A 19,083-nucleotide genomic window follows, 5' to 3' on the forward strand; every position below is an offset into this window, starting at 1 on the left:
TCTCTTCAAAATTGTTTATTAATATATCAAAACCAACCCTTTATACCATATATTAGAAGCACATAAGGGATATGACCCCTCATTCGAGCATAATAGTTGTTGTGGAGGGAGAGGGGGCCTTGAATTTAGTCCCACATCGGCTAGTAGCGGAAAGGTTCCGTGCCTTAAATGGGGGGTGGAAATCCTTTCCTCTCGAGGGCCCTTTTGTGGGACAAAACCGTGAGGAGGGCTCCGGGTACGCTCGACCCCAAAGCGGACAATACCTCGGGAGGAACGCGGTCCTCTTTCTCTGCTAGCTTAATGTGGGCTAGGCTGTTGTGTGAGGCTCCGGCAGAATGCCGTCCCCACAACAGATGGCGCGCCAGGTAGGGGCGCCTCCTCTCTCCATTGACTATCCTTCAGGACTGTGGGGGCCCGTTGGGGTAAAACCTGCCCGGAACCTTCCCGCTGGGGGGGCTATGTTGTGGAGGGGGAGGGGGCCTTGAATTTAGTCCCACATCGGCTAGTAGCGGAAAGGTTCCGTGCCTTAAATGGGGGGTGGAAATTCTTTCCTCTCGAGGGCCCTTTTGTGGGACAAAACCGTGAGGAGGGCTCCGGGTACGCTTGACCCCTAAAGCGGACAATACCTCGGGAGGAACACAGTCCTCTTTCTCTGCTAGCTTAATGTGCGCTAGGCTGTTGTGTGAGGCTCCGGCAGAATGCCGTCCCCACAACAATAGTCGGTACAAAATTATGCTAAAATTAGAATTCAATAATAAAGAAACATGCTAGAATTATTCAACTACAAGTATAGAAGCTCGGCTAAAATTTGATACTATATCCAATGAATCCATTAGCTCTTTCGAAGGTTGGCATAGTCCAATTGGTTATAATACCTGCTAGCTGCACACTGTGCTGCATCATCTCGCCTTGAACATGCAGGATGGTACGGAGGGCACTCTATATTGAAGATTCTGGGGGTGAGGGAGCAGGAGGGCACGATGACATACTTGGGGATTCTTCTTTTTGGTCGGCGGCTGCGAAGTAGGGACTGTATTCTCTTTGAGCTCAGCATCAGGCGCCGATTAGATAGATAGGGACCGAAGTGAGAACAGAACAGACCAGAGTGATCCTACCAATCATAGAAAGTGAATGCAACCGCCATTATCCCGGTGGCAGTCTTGAGATCACTTGAGCAGCTTTTCAGGAATTTTATCTGGGGAAGAAGCAGTGGTAGAGGTGGCTTAACACTTGGTGGCTTGGGAGGTTGTGTGTATGCCGATCAGATCCGGTGGTCTAGGGGTGCAGTACTTGGTGGCGAGGCGGGAGGCGCTAGCGGTGAGACATACAGTTAGATTTATACTTGAGCCCGAGAGTATGTGGTCATCGCTGATGAGGTTTTCAAGTATGGTGCTTTGGCTCCTGGGGTGCGTGCTGGACGTCATCACTCTCCGGTCTGGAGGGAGATGTGTGCTAGGGCTATGGTGGTGTTGCCGGAGATTAGATGGGCCATTAGTGATGGTCGATCTATTGATGTGCTGGAGGATAGCTGGGTGACCGAATGGCCGATTTGTCGTATGCCGATTTTGGTGGACTCGACGAGATTGGCAGGTTGCAGGGTTAGCGATTTACTGGATTCAGAGGGGGGCCGATGGAGGGAGGTGGTGGTTCGGGAGGTCTTTGAGGAGCAGTTGGCGGAGATGGTTCTGGCTCTGCCAGTCCCTACCGGGGGGTGACTAACAGTCTAGTTTGGATGCCGACAGGACGATCACGGGTATGAGCCAGTGATCTTCACACGCTGATCAGCAGGGAGCCGACTCGTCAGTTTGCAAGTGGGTGGATATAGAGATTGAGGATTCACCCCCGTGTAGCACTCTTCATCTGGAAGGGGGCCTGGGGCGGCCTTCCGACCAGGATCTTGCTAGTTTGGCGCGGCATGCGGGTCTCTCAGTGCTGTGAGGTGTGTGCAGATGTCGACGAGACTACGAGCATGTTTTTCTGCAATGCCCTAGGGCCCGAGAGATATGGCAATGGTCACCGGTTCCACTACTTGACTCGGTGGGCTCGGCATAGGACCTGATTCATATGTTGAGAGATTCCATGCGAAGCCCCAGATCTGCGAGGGCGGGGATTCTTATGGTGTATTTGTCCTACCATATTTGGCTGGACAAGAACGCTAGTCTGTTTGAGGGGAGGCGGTCATCTTCGAAGATGGTGATAGATAGAGCATCACTGCAGGCGAGGGAGGTTATGGAGGTTGCCTCTATGTTTTCTTTTGAGATGGCTAGGAACATCTGGGATACTTTCCACGTTGGTTCAGCGCCTCGTTTTGCCCTTGTTTCTTGGGTATCCCCACCCCCTGGCTATCTCAATGTAAACTTCGATGACAGTAGGTCTGTGGATGGTGTGACCGGCAGAGTTGGATTTGTGGTCAGGGACTACCATGGTAGGATGGTTGCTATAGGAGGACGACGCACCCCAGGACTTATAGTAGTCGGGGCAGAGTTGCGGGCGGCCTAGGAGGATTTATCCTACGCCAGGCAGGTATTGCGTACCGAGCGGGTGTACCTCGAGGGAGACTCTGCTATGGTGATCGACTGGATCCGGGGGTCGGATAGGTATGGTGATGGTCATCCCTTATCCGGGAGACGCGCAGGATGGCTCAGATGATGGGCAAGTTTCAGGCTGTACACGTTTTCAGGGAGGTGAACCGGGTAGCAGACTGGGTCGCCTCTTTTGTAGCCCGACACTCCGGGGATTTTTTTTGGACGTCTGTATCAGACGCTCCTACTCCTTTGTCTTTACTGCTTTCTCGCGATTTGGCAGGTTGTACTCATGTTAGAACTATACGAAATGAGTAGTTGTTTTTACCAAAAAAAAAAAAAAAAAAGCATGATAGTAGTTCAAGCTCATATATAGGGGATGATCTACACCAAATTTGTTGGATAGATGCATCTCTTCAAGTTCTAAGGCTAGAGACAGTGAGCTGGAAAGCCTTGTTCTAATTTCCTGTTTCTCCTTGGAGTTGGTCACTGCAATCTCTCTATAAATATCAACAATAATGTATAAGAAAAATGGAAGCAAGCAAATTTTAGCAAGTTGAAGATTGATGCGTGTATGGATACCTCGAAGCAAGCGGTTTCTTAGGCCTTTATTCCACAGCACTTCTAGAGGATGGCATGGGTGCCCGAGGAACTCCCTCCAAGACCCGACCTTCTCCTTGTGTATGTTGAAGCTGATGGCTGTTCTAACCATCTCAAAGGGATCAGAGTAGAGGCAGGAAGTCTTCAACTGGCATCTCAAAGTGCTTCTTCCCCATGCTGTGCATCCTTACCATGATGTCTTTTGGAACTCCATGGTTTATGAATTATGATCTGTGAATTTTTAGAACAGAAAAACATAATTTACAAACTAAATGGAAATAAAGAAGGAATACAAAAATAAGCAATTTACAAGGGATGCTTTATAAATATGTGCTCATTGCATCAGTTGAATGATTATATCTTAGAGTAGGGGAACCGTTGGGGGAAAAAATGGACCACCCCACAAATACAATTAAAGCACCCAAATCCGACAGTGAGCCGAGCTCAGAAGGCTAAGGCCAGAAGGCTGAGCACAGAAGCTGTCGAGCTCATCCAGGCCGCCGAGCACAGAAGGCTGCCGAGCTCATCCAGGCTGCCGAGCTCAGAAGACTAAGGCCAGAAGGCCGAGCACAGAAGCTGCCGAGCTCATCCAGGCCGAGCTCATTCAGGCCGCCGAGCACAGAAAGCTGCCGAGCTCAGAAGGCTAAAGCCCAGAAGGCCGAGCACAGAAGCTGCCGAGCTCAAAAGACTAAGGCCAGAAGGCTGAGCACAGAAGCCGCCAAGCTCATCCAGGCAGCCGAGCTCAGAAGACTAAGGCCAGAAGGCTGAGCACGGAAGCTGCCGAGCTCATCCAGGCTGCCGAGCTCAGAAGACTAAGGCCAGAAGGCCGAGCACAGAAGCTGCCGAGCTCATCCAGGCCGCCGAGCACAGAAGCTGCCGAGCTCAGAAGGCTAAGGCCTAGAAGGCCGAGCACAGATCCAGGCCGAGCTCATCTAGGCCGCCGAGCACAGAAGGCTGCCGAGCTCATCCAGAAGGCTGCCGAGTACAGAAGGCTAATCATAGAAGGCCGAGCTGACCTCAAAAGGCCGACCTCGTCCACATGCTGCGGCCATGCCCTGCAGCAGCCTTACCGCACCATGCTTTGCTTGCCGGCCATGCCACGACATATTAATCAGGAACCATACCCTGCTACGACTGTCAACGCCTCACCATTCCCAAGAATGTACTGCACTGCGCGCCACAAGCAAGCTCTGGTTACGTGCCATCTCCTCCCATTATGGGAACGGGCCATCCACGGCAACTCATTACTTCACACGCCCACGTCCAATCGTGACAGTAACCCATTAATTCGTCCAGTCACATCACAGGTAACCCTGCCACTCTCCCTATAAAAAGGGAGGCTTCTTCCTCCCAAAGGGGGTTTTTCGGACTTCTACATACAGTCCCTCTTCTTCTCCAAAATTAAGCCCCCCTCTGACTTAAGCATCGGAGGGCCAGCGCCGGAAAAGCCCGGCCACCGGCTTCTTGCAGGTCCCCCGGAGGACGCCGCTCGCCGACGGATCGCCGTCCGCCAGTGTTCGCCGGAGCTCCTCCTCCTCGGGTCACGGCCGCCCTCGGGTCCAATTTCCAGCAACAGTTGGCACTAGAGGAAGGGATTGAACCTTTGACTCGATCTCCATCGACTAATCGAGCTCGGCTCGAGCTCCATCGACTAATCGAGCTCGGCTCGATCTCCATCGACTAATCGAGCTCGGCTCGATCTCCATCGACTAATCGAGCTCGGCTCGATCTCCATCAACTATCGAGCTCGGCTCGATCGCCAACAGACAAGGCCAAAGAAGGCCGCTGAGTCAACCTGGAGCACTTAACTCCAGCTGCATTAGAGGTACACCCTACTTGGCACGCACATCTCTATACATATTTGGCTATATTACAGGATGATCGACGACTGGCCTACTTCCTTCGCCCGAGCCAAAAAGCAGCTCGAACTCGGAAGTCGGGGGGTAGTGTTGGGGGGAAAAATGGACCACCCCACAAATACAATTAAAGCACCCAAATCCGACAGTGAGCCGAGCTCAGAAGGCTAAGGCCAGAAGGCTGAGCACAGAAGCTGTCGAGCTCATCCAGGCCGCCGAGCACAGAAGGCTGCCGAGCTCAGAAGACTAAGGCCAGAAGGCCGAGCACAGAAGCTGCCGAGCTCAGAAGGCTAAGGCCCAGAAGGCCGAGCACAGAAGCTGCCGAGCTCAGAAGACTAAGGCCAGAAGGCTGAGCACAGAAGCTGCCGAGCTCATCCAGGCAGCCGAGCTCAGAAGACTAAGGCCAGAAGGCTGAGCACGGAAGTTGCCGAGCTCATCCAGGCTGCCGAGCTCAGAAGTCTAAGGCCAGAAAGCCGAGCACGGAAGCTGCCGAGCTCATCCAGGCCGCCGAGCACAGAAGCTGCCGAGCTCAGAAGGCTAAGGCCTAGAAGGCCGAGCACAGATCCAGGCCGAGCTCATCCAAGCCGCCGAGCACAGAAGGCTGCCGAGCTCATCCAGAAGGCTGCCGAGTACAGAAGGCTAATCATAGAAGGCCGAGCTGACCTCAAAAGGCCGACCTCGTCCACATGCTGCGGCCATGCCCTGCAGCAGCCTTACCGCACCATGCTTTGCTTGCCGGCCACACCACGACATATTAATCAGGAACCATACCCTGCTACGACTGTCAACGCCTTACCATTCCCAAGAATGTACTGCACTGCGCGCCACAAGCAAGCTCTGGCTACGCGCCATCTCCTCCCATTATGGGAACGGGCCATCCACGGCAACTCATTACTTCACACGCCCACGTCCAATCGTAACGGTAACCCATTAATTCGCCCAGTCACATCACAGGTAACCCTGCCACTCTCCCTATAAAAAGGGAGGCTTCTTCCTCCCAAAGGGGGTTTTTCGGACTTCTACATCAGTCCCTCTCCTTCTCCAAAATTAAGCCCCCCTCTGATTTAAGCATCGGAGGGCCGGCGCCGGAAAAGCCCGGCCACCGGCTTCTTGCAGGTCCCCCGGAGGACGCCGCTCGCCGACGGATCGCCGTCCGCCAGTGTTAGCCGGAGCTCCTCCTCCTCGGGTCGCGGCCGCCCCCGGGTCCAATTTCCAGCAACAGGAACAAATCAATTAGATAATCCGTGAGCCAATGATCCATGCTTTCGCAATCATGCTCAGATCATGGACTGGAAGATTATATTACACTGTAAAAGTTGTTTATCTTTCAAATTTAAAATTGACCTTCTCTATGACAGTCTATAGTACTGATCAACCTATGAAGTTTCTCTAGTTACAAAATTCACCATGGATCGTTGGATCTATTATTTACACTGGTAAGGAAGTCAATATGCTGCTGAAATTTTATTTAATTTCAGAAATAAAATTGAACCAATATGTAATCATGGAAAGTAGTGGTCCTGCTGGATATATTAACCTGAAAGAAGCCATAATCCTCACAAGCCTCTTCAATATTTTCGATAATGGTGGATTTTGAGGACCCTTGTACAGGGCTCAGGTCTATGGGAGGCATCACATGGTGCCTTTCTTCCACCGGAAACATATATCTCTGTCACAGTGAGTGCATTCTTACCATGTGTTAGGAGCTGGTCTTGTCCTTTGAGGAAGTTTCAATTCTCTCTAAGCTTCGTCTCTTCTTAACAAAGTTCTGTACTGGTCTTAATATAGGTTCAGAGATCTCATGCACAACATCAAACAAGGAGATGCATAAGCAAAAACTTAAGCATGTGTTAGGCCATCTTCATACAGGATATGATCAAGTGTGTTCCTGAGCATGAGCCAATCCATAGGCAATGAGATTGATAATTGATTTTTTTCTTAATATCACAAGTTGCTATGCTAAAGACAGACCTAGTATGAAAGTCTAGTTGAAAACATGAACGGCTGTAAATTGATATTTAATTTAAAAAGGTTTTGTAATTTTAGCCATGCCAGTTTCTACTTGTTTGGATGCTCAGAAGCTTTCTTTATGTATAACAAGGAGGGAGAAAAGACATCAATGTCAGCTTGTCCATACTCCATGCTGCATACTCATTCGCCTGTATGGGGAAGGTATCTAATTCATCTTATGTGATTTCATGCATCATTCTTCCTTGGCTGCAGAAAATATTGAGATAGTATTAGAATATTTTTTATCTATCTGAGTCAATGATCAGCATGTAATTGTTTGCTCCTAAGAATAAGGCATATATCTCTGGAATACTTCAACAGTTCATCAAAGTGCTGAATACTATTTTCTACGCCAAACGGTATCTGTATACTGAGGGAATTATTAAACACAAATTCCAGGCCTTTTTAAGCAAGGGATAAGTCTAGTTACGAATTGTAAACTATATATTAAGTAGATTGTCGCACATCAAGAGATACAGCTAAAAGAGAGTAAGACAGACTTTGAATAGAATCCAAAGGGTTATCTTGTCTCATCTGGAAACTTTCTGATACTGTTTTTCAGTGCCTAGAATGTCTTGAACTGGAGCCACAGCAGAGATGAAAGAGCAACATATATGTGTACTTAAATTAAGTTTCCTGGCTTACCAGAAAATGAACAAAAAATCTAGATGTTTTCTGACATACCAGCTTTGAGACATGTCCAACTGTTCAAGATATGCACCTAAGGCAGGATGAGCGACTAGCTTACATGCCTACAAGTTACTGTTTATAATGTATGTACTTCAGCGATTACAGAATCAGGCCATTTGAATGGAAAAAGTTTGAATATTGTAGATCACAGTTCATTCTGATGGACTCCCATATCTCAATCTCAACTCTTTTCGCTGCAGTTTAAATTTCTCAACACATTTCTTGTGTCCATCTAATCAGCTCTCTTTGATTATTATGAGATATATATAAGTTTTGTATAGAGCTGCATATAAATACAAAGTGAAAGCAAGAATGGTTGTTCTTGCTGTGTATTTTATTACTGGTTGGATAATTGTCTCAACCAAGAAATGCTGTTCCTTTAATCATATTAGAAACCAATGCCCGTTTTAATCTTTGTACAGTTCCTTGAACAACAAAGCATCACATGTTCATGATCACATCAAACATATCAACCTCAACTTTGCTGTTTGCGGAAGATCAATAATGAAGCATCTAATGAGAAAGCTTGCATCAACAATTGAGCATACCTCATAACAGTCTGGGAAATGGAGCAAATGCATGACAAGCAAACTAATGGAACAGCTATGCCATATAAACCATTTCTTGGAAATATTTATCTGAAACTGTGAGAAAAGCATTCTCCTCTAGATACAAAACATGCACCATGATTGGTTGCACTCAGTATACAATCATCTCTGTTGCACTCAGTATACAATCAACACCAAGCATATGCATTGAGATTGACTTTGAATATTCCAAACTGTCAGGCTAGCATACAAAAGCTCGAAGCCTTAACCTTGCCTCAGCTGCTGCAGCTAATGAGTCATCAGTGGGGCTCTCTTTTGCAGCAGCAACTGCTGCAACGTAGGCTGCTCTTGCCTCTTCCATCTTCTCTATTTGAATTTCATCAATATTTTCCTGTTGTCAATTCCGATAAGCACTCAGCTTGTCAAAAGATAAGCAATTGATGAGGAGAAGAATCAGATGGCTAAATACAGCAAAAATATGAAACTAGCTATCTGGTCATTCACTAGTACATTATGGCATGACAGATAATGAACATAGATATGCATGTACTAACTTAATGCTTATGTCACCAAACAGAAAATATTCCGTTTGTTAGTCTCTTACATACTACTATAATGAAAATTGTAGTAGAGATGGACAAAGTGATAAGTTGGCATTCAATTTGACTCTCTCATGGATATGGTCACCTCAATCATCTCTAGCCAACTTATTGTTGCCCTTGGCACCGAAAATTCAGATGCTTTTTCATAAAACCGCCAAGTGCATTCATATGAAATTCCTAAAGCTAAAAGACATATTAAATCCATGATCCCTGCTCTAATTTCTGTCAGCATATAGGCGCATTTACATGTATCCGGCCTTCCTCCTGCATCTACTCTTGCATTGCATACCTCACTCTTGATCATAGCGATGCTCATAAAATACCAGATGAGTTCCTTGTAAGTTGACTAATTGAGCCCTTGACTATAAGTTGGAATTCTACTGCACTAAACGTTCCAGTTAGAGCTACAGTGCCAAACCAATTAACTTAATATCCATCCTGTTGAAAATCCAAAAAGAATTAAGAAATTGCATTTGAACATAAATTAGATTTTCTGCTAATTATAGTAGCCTGCAATTATTGTTTTGGAACAACTTTTCAATGACGACCTTTTTGTTCAGAAAAAAGTAAAAAGTAGGCATGAAAGGTGCCTTCATGCCAACGTATAACATATGACAGCTCCCCCTTCGAAATAGTTATGCCTATCATAAGCAAGTCTGACAAGCACGGCTACTCCTTTGTTATGCCTCCTTCCCAAATGCTGTTTGGCAGGCATAAGGCTTATTCCAAGCCTAATGCCTACTTTTTGCCTGAACTAAATGCAACCTAAGTTTCAGAAGCAATACTAAAGCCCGTATGCAAACTACTTATAAGCTCATACAAATACATACTTCACTAATGGTTTCCATGATTCAGGGGGAAGAAAAGCCCACATTATTTACAAATGAATTCCAGAAAACAGAAGGTATAAGTTGAGTCTCTCGCAATTTCCTTTTGCAATTAGACATGTTATTTGTTTACGTCCTACTACACTAAATCCTTCTTAAGTTTACCGTACTGTCCAGACATCTATCTCAACATTCTCATCTCTGGCATGTTCATCTTGTTTGTTTAGGCCTCTTTATTGCTCAACATTCTGAACCATCCAACAATGCGAACCTTATCACCATTCTATAAAAGTTTCCTTAAGCAGCCAATACGTGCAACTCATGTTCTAATATTTTTTCGACATTTTTCTTGTCATTCTTATGTATGATAATTGATAACCCAAGATAACAAAGCTATTTGCACTATAGTATCCCTAGGACATAAGTATTGGTCATACACTTATTTTTTGTTTCAATTTATATTCAAATTGCATTCCATATGCTCTACTTTTCTGCTACTAAATTTAAGGCCCTTAATTACTAAAATTTCCCTCAAGAATTCCAGTTCATCACTTAACCAACTCTTTTTCTTATCAATCAACGCTCAACATAATATTATTTCTCAAATAATATAGAAAATGGTATACTTTTTCAAATATCAACAGTAGGTTTACCAATGAGTAGTAAAAAGAGAAATGAGGTCAGCATCAACAATTGGCCAACTGAGGCTACATACTAACCATTTCACCGAAACTTCAATAACTGTGACTTCTGTGTGTGCGTGCATGTCATATCTAGCTTCCCCAATCTTCATTGTCGTCAGCCATATGCTATTCCCAAAAACTGTGACTTCTGTGTGTGCGTGCATGTCATATCTAGCTTTCCCAATCTTCATTGTCGTAAGCCATATGCTATTCCCGAAAATCTCATTTCCTACAATTGGATTCATCACCATGTTTCCTTATATCAAGACCACTTGAATGCTGATTCTCTAAGGAGATCTCCAATGTCAGTTTCAAACAAAAACAAAAGCTTAGGAGGATGAATGTTACTTGACATGTCAGTTGTCAAGAAAACAAGCTATACCATTAAATGATCTTGCTCCAAACTCCACTGACCAGATACTGAGTAATTTAATGAAATTTCTGTAAATTAAACATTCTCAACCACTAAAACAACATTCTAGGATATTTAAATATAAACTAGTAAGTTACCAAAAGGACACTAAAATGAACATTTTAGCAATAATCCTTTCTGAATTAATATATTTAAAGAATTATAAGCTAGAGGATCAACAATTTCCAAAAACTTTTTGTTTCTTTTTGATAGAAGAGGGCCATAAGCAATGGGCTACACAATGGGGGGGGGCAGCCCTTCCACAAAAAACCCCTAACCCACCAAACCCCGGTAATGATGGGATTTGACCTCAAGTCATTTGGTACAATTGCCAAAGACTTTACCAGCTTGGTAAACGAGCACCTTTGTAATGCCATAAATTTTCAAACAAAATAAGCAACAGCTAGTTCCAAGGCTAGCGAAGTTCAGCACCAACAATAGTAGTGGTATCCTTTAAATAATTCCCTTTTTCAAGATTTACTTTTAGCATTTATAGGAGAACTGAATATTTTCTTCTATATCTGCTGATTACAACTAGTGAGACCTAACAGAAGAAAGAAAAATAAAGAAGCTATATTATTTATAAGAAAATAAGAAAAGACGAGCTTACTGTAGGTGGAAGTGGTTCAAAATCAAAAGCAGCAGCAATGCTGTCATCAGGATAAGCAGCTGAGTCATTCTTTGTTAGTTTCTCAAATAACTGCACCAGTGCAGCTATTTCAAGGTCCATAGAGACTGCATTCCCTTGAAGTTCCTCAACTTTTCTATTTGACATCCTTGCTTCCCAATTTAATTTCTCCAAAGCCGCTTGCTTGTCTGCAAGCATGATCTGTAAAAACCAAAAAAAAAGGACTTCTTTGAATAATCTATGCAAACAGTATTGTTAAGCCATGGAAGGACTACAATATTAGGTTGTGGATGAGTAAAGTGTAACTTGGTAGCACAAAAGCTTGGCAGATAAAAAATGAACATGACAGAACAGCTTTGGGGCGAAAGAGGTTTCCATAATTTATAGATAATAAAGGCAAAAAAATTTATGTGACTGAAAAACTGTGAATGAGTTATCTATTCCAAACAACCCAAAAAAATTTGGTTTTGTTACCAAAATTATACTGCCAATACCATGAACTTCGATCATACCCAATTTAGTTTGAGTCTTTGAGCCATGAAATATTTTTTGATGTAAATGATGGTAAACCATCCATTCATTAAGTAAAAGAATAATTACATCAAAAGGACATAGAAAACTTCTGTCAGAAGATAAAACCAAAAACAAATAGTAGAAACTAGAAACACAACAAAATCTAGATGAGCTGGATCAAAAAGTTCCAACCCAGTACAAAGAGCATGAGGTCCCACAGATTCAGCAGATTTAAGGTGGTTCCAGATCTCGTGCATGCCAAATACACCATAATGAAGCAGCAGCTATTGTATCCCATAAATCCCTGTTTCTCTTTTTTGATAAAATCCTTCACCATGAATCCCTGAAGCCATCTAGGAGCAGAACTCTATTTCGAAATTTGAATACGATTAGGAGATCCCAGCATAAGCACCTAGAGAAGACCTTAAAAATAAGTGATTCCTGTCTCCTCTTGTTAGGACTTTGTTTTCCGCAAAAAGACATTGAAACATTTTGATCTTGGTGGTAACTTAGCTTTCCAAATCCTCCTGGACCAAATGCATCCTATCCCAACTTTGTTGATAAGAGTATAGACTTTGTCGTGAACGCCAACAAACACCATCACTTCCTCCTGTAAGTTTGTCCTTGCTGAGAAGTTAAAAAAAAGATTTTAAGCCTCTGCCATAAGATCTGATGAAGTTTCTTTCTCAAGTATTAGCTGCCACTTGTTATTTATCCAATAGTCTACCACCTTCGCCCTTGAATTTGCAAGAGCATCAAAAAGCTTAGGGAATAATGTCTCTATAGTCATACTGGTAATCCATTTATCTCTCCAACAATTGTTTTGTCACTCATCTGCCATCGAAAACTTGATAACAATCGCTAACATATCAGCAACCTTAGTCATCTCCTTCCAAAAATAGGATCCTCATCTTCCTAAATCATTTAGAAGTTCTGTTACAGTGCCATCACCAAGTATTTCGCCAAAGGTCTCCCCATATCCAACTGGCGAGCACCTTCCACCACCTTTTGCACAAAAGTGCACAAAAGTTCCACATATCCAGGATCTCAAGACCACTTTTTTTGCCTTTGCAAAATGAAGCCCAATTGACAAGATGAAGAACCTCATCCCTTCAAGACCTTTCCCAAATAACCTGGCTCTGATCATTCAATTTTGCTGACCAACCATTGAAACAGCCAACATACATTCATCCAATAAATCAGGATAGTACTCAACACTGCATTTAGTAACCAATTTACCCCCCGTTGGCAGCAGTTTGCCCTCCCAATTGTCCAGCCTTCTCTCCATTTTTTTCACAGAGGGTTCCAACCATTCTTTGAAAGAGGGGAATTGCTAATGGGTGTGCCTAAATATGTGATGGGGAAGTTACGTAGCTTACAACCGATGGCACTAGCAATCCATTAAGCCTTTTTTCTGGCAGATGTTCATAGGGATCACTTCTAATCTATGAAAATTAATTTTAAGCCCACGAGCAGAGTTGAAAGGTAGAAGAAAGAACTTCAAAGCCATGAGCTATGAACGTAAAGCTTTAATGAATAGAATGGTTTGTCCTCATTAGAGGCAATTAATGGGATTCAACAATGGTGCCGGTCAAGTCCTCCATATAATCCATGCCCACAAGCTTTCTGCAAAATCCTTGCTAAAGAGTCCACAGCCAAAAGAAACAACATAGGAGGCAATGGGTCGCCATGCTAGAGACCTCTTTGACAATAGATAGGTCTCGTCAAAGATCCATTTACCGCCACAGATGAAGATACCTTTGAAATGCTTTTGGTCCACCTCATCCATTGAGGACCAAAGGACCTAGCAGCCAAAGACTTCATGGACGTCATAGGCTTTTTGAACTAGCTTCAAGATGATACTCTAAATCTTCTCCAAATGGCACTTTTAGATAACTTCTTAAGTAGCAATCAGCCCCTCCATTCCTCCAATATCACCCAACCCTTGATGAAGGTTGTTTGTTTAACACCTACCATTTTACTAACAACCATCACTGATGTATTAGCAAGAACTTTTTTGAAAATCTTATAGCTACCATTGAGTAAACTAATTGGGAGATAGTCACCAGGGTTGCAAGGCCTCTTCCTTCTTCGAGATAAGCACAATGTTGGATGCACTCAGTTGACCTAGAGCAGAAGAGTCTCAGGTAATCACTCTCATAAAATTGATCATATCTTCTCCAACAATCTCCTAAAAAGTTTGGCACAATGTTGGCTGCATTCAGTTGACCCAGAGCAGAAGGGTCTCAGGTGATCACTCTCATAAGATTGATCATATCTTCTCCAACAATCTCCCAAAAAGTTTGGCACAAAAGTAGTGGAAGACCATCCGGGCCCGGGGTCTTATCTCCACCCAAGTCGGAAAACTGTTTTCCTAACCTCCTATTCTGAAAAGTCAGCAATATGGTGAACTAGGGGGCAGCTCTTGTTGGAAAGTGTAAAATCCTTCCAAATTGGTTTGGCAGAGGCATTTCAGAGATTTCAAAGAGATCAGAAAAATAAACATGAAAAGTTTGAAGAAGACTGGAATCATCCATTCTCTGTTCAAAGTCTAGCTCCTTTAGGATCCCCAACTACCTTATGGAGTAGCATAGAGATGTTTGTGAGAGTCCTTCAACTCAAAGAACCCAAAATTTGGACTTTCGAAGTTTGATCACTCCCAATTTCTCTCAATTTTCTTTTTGTTTGTTTGGATCCCTAAAACTAGTTTTGAATTAAGGGTTTCACGTAAGGTCTGTCGTACCGGTACCGGTTGGCGTACCAATGGCGGCCCGGACCGGTACGTACCGGTCCCATACCGGTCTCGTACCAGTTCCGTACCGACTTACCGGTCCCATACAGGTTCTCCAACGATAAGCTACCGGTACCGGATTCCACACTGATCCGGTACTAGTCCCAGGCCAGACCGGTATGTACCGGCCCATACTGGCCGGTACGGTAGACTATGATTTCACGCATCATTGGTGCTCTTTGTAAGTTTTTTATTCTCCTTATATACTTCTTCTCGTGGAGATGAAAATTCAAAGGGAGAGAGGCTGAATGAAAATTCAAAGGGAGAGAACTGTACAAACAATGCTATGATTAGCGCTTAAAAACTTCACCATACTAAATAGCCAATTTTTCCATGCAACAACAAGGACATATGTGTGAGTGCATGTCCATTGTTAGATATGCCAAATTAAGCCATGTGGAAACTTTGCATGTTTGTGGTTAGTTAGTTTAGCCAAATCAAGGGTTGAAACTAATGGAAGTTCTATTTTATTCTCTAAAAAAGTTAATGAAACTACTTGGGCTTTGCCTTTGTTAGCAAAAAAATTAAGGGTTGGAACTAGGCCAAGTTGGGATCCCATGCCTCCTAGGCCAAACGGAATGATATTTCTGCAACTTCAAGTTAAGCTCTGGCCCAAAAACTTTTTTTAGAATCAAGCCTGAGCTCGAACACAAGCAAGATCCAGATCCCAAATGGGTCCAACCTAATGAAGCCCAACTAGGCCGAAAGGCTCAACCAAACCCAAGTTAGCCTAGCTAGCCCAAAATTCTCACCCTGCAAGAGGAGGAGATGGAGGAAGATTAGTATTTTTGACATCCCCCAAGTAGAGAGAGGGAGAAATTTAAGGTTAGGGTTTTGAGCTTAAAAATGGTGAAGGTGAGAGAGAGAGAGAGAGAGAGAGAAGACAAGCGATAGCGAAGAGATCTCTATCGAAGAGAGTGAGAAAGAGGGTGTATGGAAAGCCTATCTATAGCAAAGAAAAGGAAAGGTGGAAATCTTGTCGGTGCACTTGACTTTGGAGATGAGCTTCACTTTCATCGTCTACACAAAGTCCCCGAAATCATCCATCATCCCTTTCTTGTTTTCCTTCACAAAGAGTACCCCTCGATGTTGAGGTCGATCTCGATCTGGCCATGTAACTTAATATTTGATAAAGGGTCTAATAACTTCTCCCCCTACCTTCCGTCCTAGAACTTATTAATATAAGACATAGATGGCCCCTATCTTCAATCCAATTACTCATTGATATGAGAGATGGATGCCTCCTACCTTCAATCACATAACTTAGAGATAGATGGCCCAGATAGAAGGTTCATGTAACTTAGAATTTTGATCCATTCATCTATCAATCTATGTGTATATATGCACAAACAAACATACAAACCATCTGACTCTTAAAAGTTCATATTCATAGTCTACCAAGCCAATTAAAGTGTGGATACTAATGCTTCTAATGACAGCACAAATATTGTCGGGGAGTGGGTTCTATTGTCATATGGAGACAAAAGTAAAGACCCTTAAGGTCACCCCCTGGACGTCAAAAGAAAACGATTAATGTGACTTCTACAGTACATGCACCCACAGACAATCTCCTGAAAAATAATATTAATAGCACAAAGTTCAAGGTTCATCCCATATTTGTAAGGATACATTGTAATTAACTAGGTATTGATAGGATCCTATCTTAGGGATAATATGAAGGTAAGAGCATCTAAAATTCCATGCACAAAATGCATAAATAGTGATATACAGATAGGGTTTTTTTTATAAGTCCATACAAAAATGAGGTCTATGCTGATGAATTGTAATGTGTCGTCTACTAACGGATCCTCATCATCCTCAGACTCAAACTCACTTACAAGTTCTGTTATTAAGATTTCAATATAAGCAAAGAGGGGGCAAGAGAAAATAGAATCATTCAACATCTTGAAAGTAAGAATCACTCGACATTAATTGCAAACCAAGAAAAAATATTATGCTCAACTGTATACCTTGGCATTATATAATTGTGAATTAGTAGATCTAATCATAGAATCCTTCTCTGCAACCTGGCGCCTCAATTCATCAAGTGTTGCATTTGCTGCATTCATTTGATTTATTGAATTTTCTGCAGACTTCAGCTCTTCATCTTTCTCTAACAATTTCTTGTGTAGCTCATTGACCTGTTCCCGCAGCATAGTCAATTCTTCCCTCTCCTTTTGCACATTTTCTGCGGTCAACGCCCTCGATGAGAAAAATGATATGTCATCAACAGTGTCATCTCTTTGGAAATTTTCTGCACGATCCCTCCGTTTTTTGGCTGAGATGCTTTGAGCTGTTTTTCCACCTCTGAGTTCAGCATTCTGTATTTTGTAAATCTTTTAATTAATTTTTAGTTTAAATCATTGAGATGAGACTGGATGTCATCTTTCTGTTTAGTTTAATAAAATTGTTAATCATGAAATTTATTTCTAACACCCGGGACATCTCTGCTATATTAGAGTCAAATGAAAAGAGTACCGAAAGTAAACTAGAAAGGCAAAGAAATAGGCTTCTCTATTTGTCCAACAAGATAGTGGACTGCTGCAAAGTCCAAAACATTACATAATTTTGTTTTAATGAAGCAAAGGAACTAGACATTAGCTTTGCATCAAAATGCGGGGGAAAATCCAATATTTCTTTTCCCAATAGTAACAATGATAACTAAAAAGCGATACATAAACGGACATATAGCAAGTTCTCTCCAGGCGCATCACAACACGATCATTTGATAAAACTGACCCTTCATTTCGTTCACATTTTAGAAAAAAGAAAATTACGGAAACATATTGTAGAATCAGCAAATCATTGCAAGGAACCACATTTATATACTTATTAAATCGCGAAGATTTCAAATATTCAGAGATTCATGATACAAAAAAAGACAAACGTCGGGATCAAGCACCGCACCTTCTTCGGCTGGGACGGGGCAGCTGTGTAGACCATCGATGCCCGCCGCGTAAAGGACGATTTCGCCCTCCGGTCCTAAAAATGAAAAAAAAAACCCAAAAAAATCGGACACAAAGATCAAGAAAACTGCAAAAAGGGGAAAAAATGGAGAGCACTGGAAGAAGGTGATGACCATCAGCGATTCGACGAGGGGGACCATCTCCACTAGGTTCTTGAAGAGGACTTTGTCGACATTGCCGCCGTCCCCGGAGGTGGCGCCGGCGGAGGAGGGAGGAAGGATGGAATGCGGCGGGGAAGGCGGCGAGTGGCGGCGTCCGCCGGCGATGGCGGGGCTCCCGTGGTCCGGCGGATCCGGGAAGCTACGTTGCTTCTGCGATCTCTGCAGCATTTTTTTTTTCCCCTTGGTGGGGTTGGGGGCGTTTGGTGCGTTAGAAGGGAAGGCGTGAGACCAAGCGAGAACTGCGAGACTCAAAAAGGGCCGGGTGGTTCTATATACACCCCCCCTATTGCTAAGGACACCCCCCAAAAACCAAAAAAAAAATACCCAAACTAACCTTTAGTGTAATTACCATATTGCCCTTGAAATTTTCTCATACACCCCCCTTCCTCCTCCTCCGTTTCGTTTTGAAAAGAAAAAAAAAAAAACACCCCTCAAACCCCCCTTAAACCCCTCGATCCATTTACATCGTTTCGGCGATCTTTGAAGGAGATTTAAGCCCCATTCGAAGCATGGACAAGCAACTAGTGATTTGGGACGAAGAATCGGCCGCAAAGGTACGTGTTCCACCTTGTTTCGAAATTTTTTTTTTTTCACGGTTCGTGCTCCGTTCGGCACTGGATCGCCGAACAAAAGGCTTATGTTCGGCTGAACAGTGCCGAACAGAAGCCTTCTGTTCGGCAACCCTCAACCGAACAGATCTGTTCGGCTGCACAGTGCCGAACAGAAGGCTTCTGTCCGGCACTGTTCAGCCGAACAGAAGCCTTTTGTTCGACGATCCAGTGCCGAACGGAGCACGAACCGTGAAAAAAAAAAATTCGGGAGAAGCCGGCGAGGTGGTTCCGGGAGAAGCCGGCGAGGTGGTCGGAGATCGGGAGAATGCCGGCGACGAGAGGGAGAAGGGGGGACGGGGGGGTTTTCGGCGTTGGCGAGGTGTTTTGGAGGGGAAGAGCGGGGTGGGGGGGTTTGGGGGGTGTAGAGAGCAATTTAGGTGAGGGGGTGGGGAGGGTGGGGGGTAATTTAGGAATTTTTAATTTTTTAGGGGTGTCCTTAGCAAATGGGGGGGTGTAGAGAGTATTTAATTTTTTTTTAATTTTTGGGGGGTGTCCTGAGCAATAGGGGGGGTGTATATAGAACCACCCAAAAGGGCCGGGCTACGCCCCTTGCCCCCGGGAAAACGCCCCGAGTTAGTGGTAAATTACGTAAATGCCATCGACTTGGACCACCGGGCCGCCGGCCGGATTCATTGGCCGGCTTATAATGGAGTATTAAATTTT

General features: G+C 43.9%; 1 protein-coding gene across 1 annotated transcript; it reads right to left on the bottom strand.

The window, feature by feature from the left end:
* Nucleotides 1-8,195: 8,195 nt before the first annotated feature.
* Nucleotides 8,196-18,063, bottom strand: LOC103706554 (protein MICROTUBULE BINDING PROTEIN 2C-like). Its single transcript, XM_008790687.4, has 5 exons — nt 17,762-18,063; nt 17,590-17,664; nt 16,653-17,003; nt 11,361-11,579; nt 8,196-8,617 (listed from the first exon to the last, which is right to left on the bottom strand). Exons 1-5 carry the CDS (start codon nt 17,975-17,977, stop codon nt 8,468-8,470), a joined length of 1,011 nt encoding a protein of 336 aa, XP_008788909.1. The 5' UTR covers nt 17,978-18,063; the 3' UTR covers nt 8,196-8,467.
* Nucleotides 18,064-19,083: the final 1,020 nt, after the last annotated feature.

The sequence above is a fragment of the Phoenix dactylifera genome, chromosome 2 (genome assembly GCF_051530095.1).
Source record: "Phoenix dactylifera cultivar Ajwa chromosome 2, Ajwa_hap1_PhDact_Kaust_v1.1, whole genome shotgun sequence".
NCBI classification, from domain to species: domain Eukaryota; kingdom Viridiplantae; phylum Streptophyta; class Magnoliopsida; order Arecales; family Arecaceae; genus Phoenix; species Phoenix dactylifera.

Coding starts and splice junctions, on each gene's coding strand:
- LOC103706554 (XM_008790687.4), bottom strand. CDS start 17,977: ATGCTGCAGAGATCGCAGAAGCAACGTAGCTTCCCGGATCCGCCGGAC. Junction 17,665..17,761: donor CCCTCGTCGAATCGCTGATG/GTCATCACCTTC, acceptor TTTCATTTTTAG/GACCGGAGGGCGAAATCGTC. Junction 17,004..17,589: donor CCCCGTCCCAGCCGAAGAAG/GTGCGGTGCTTG, acceptor TACAAAATACAG/AATGCTGAACTCAGAGGTGG.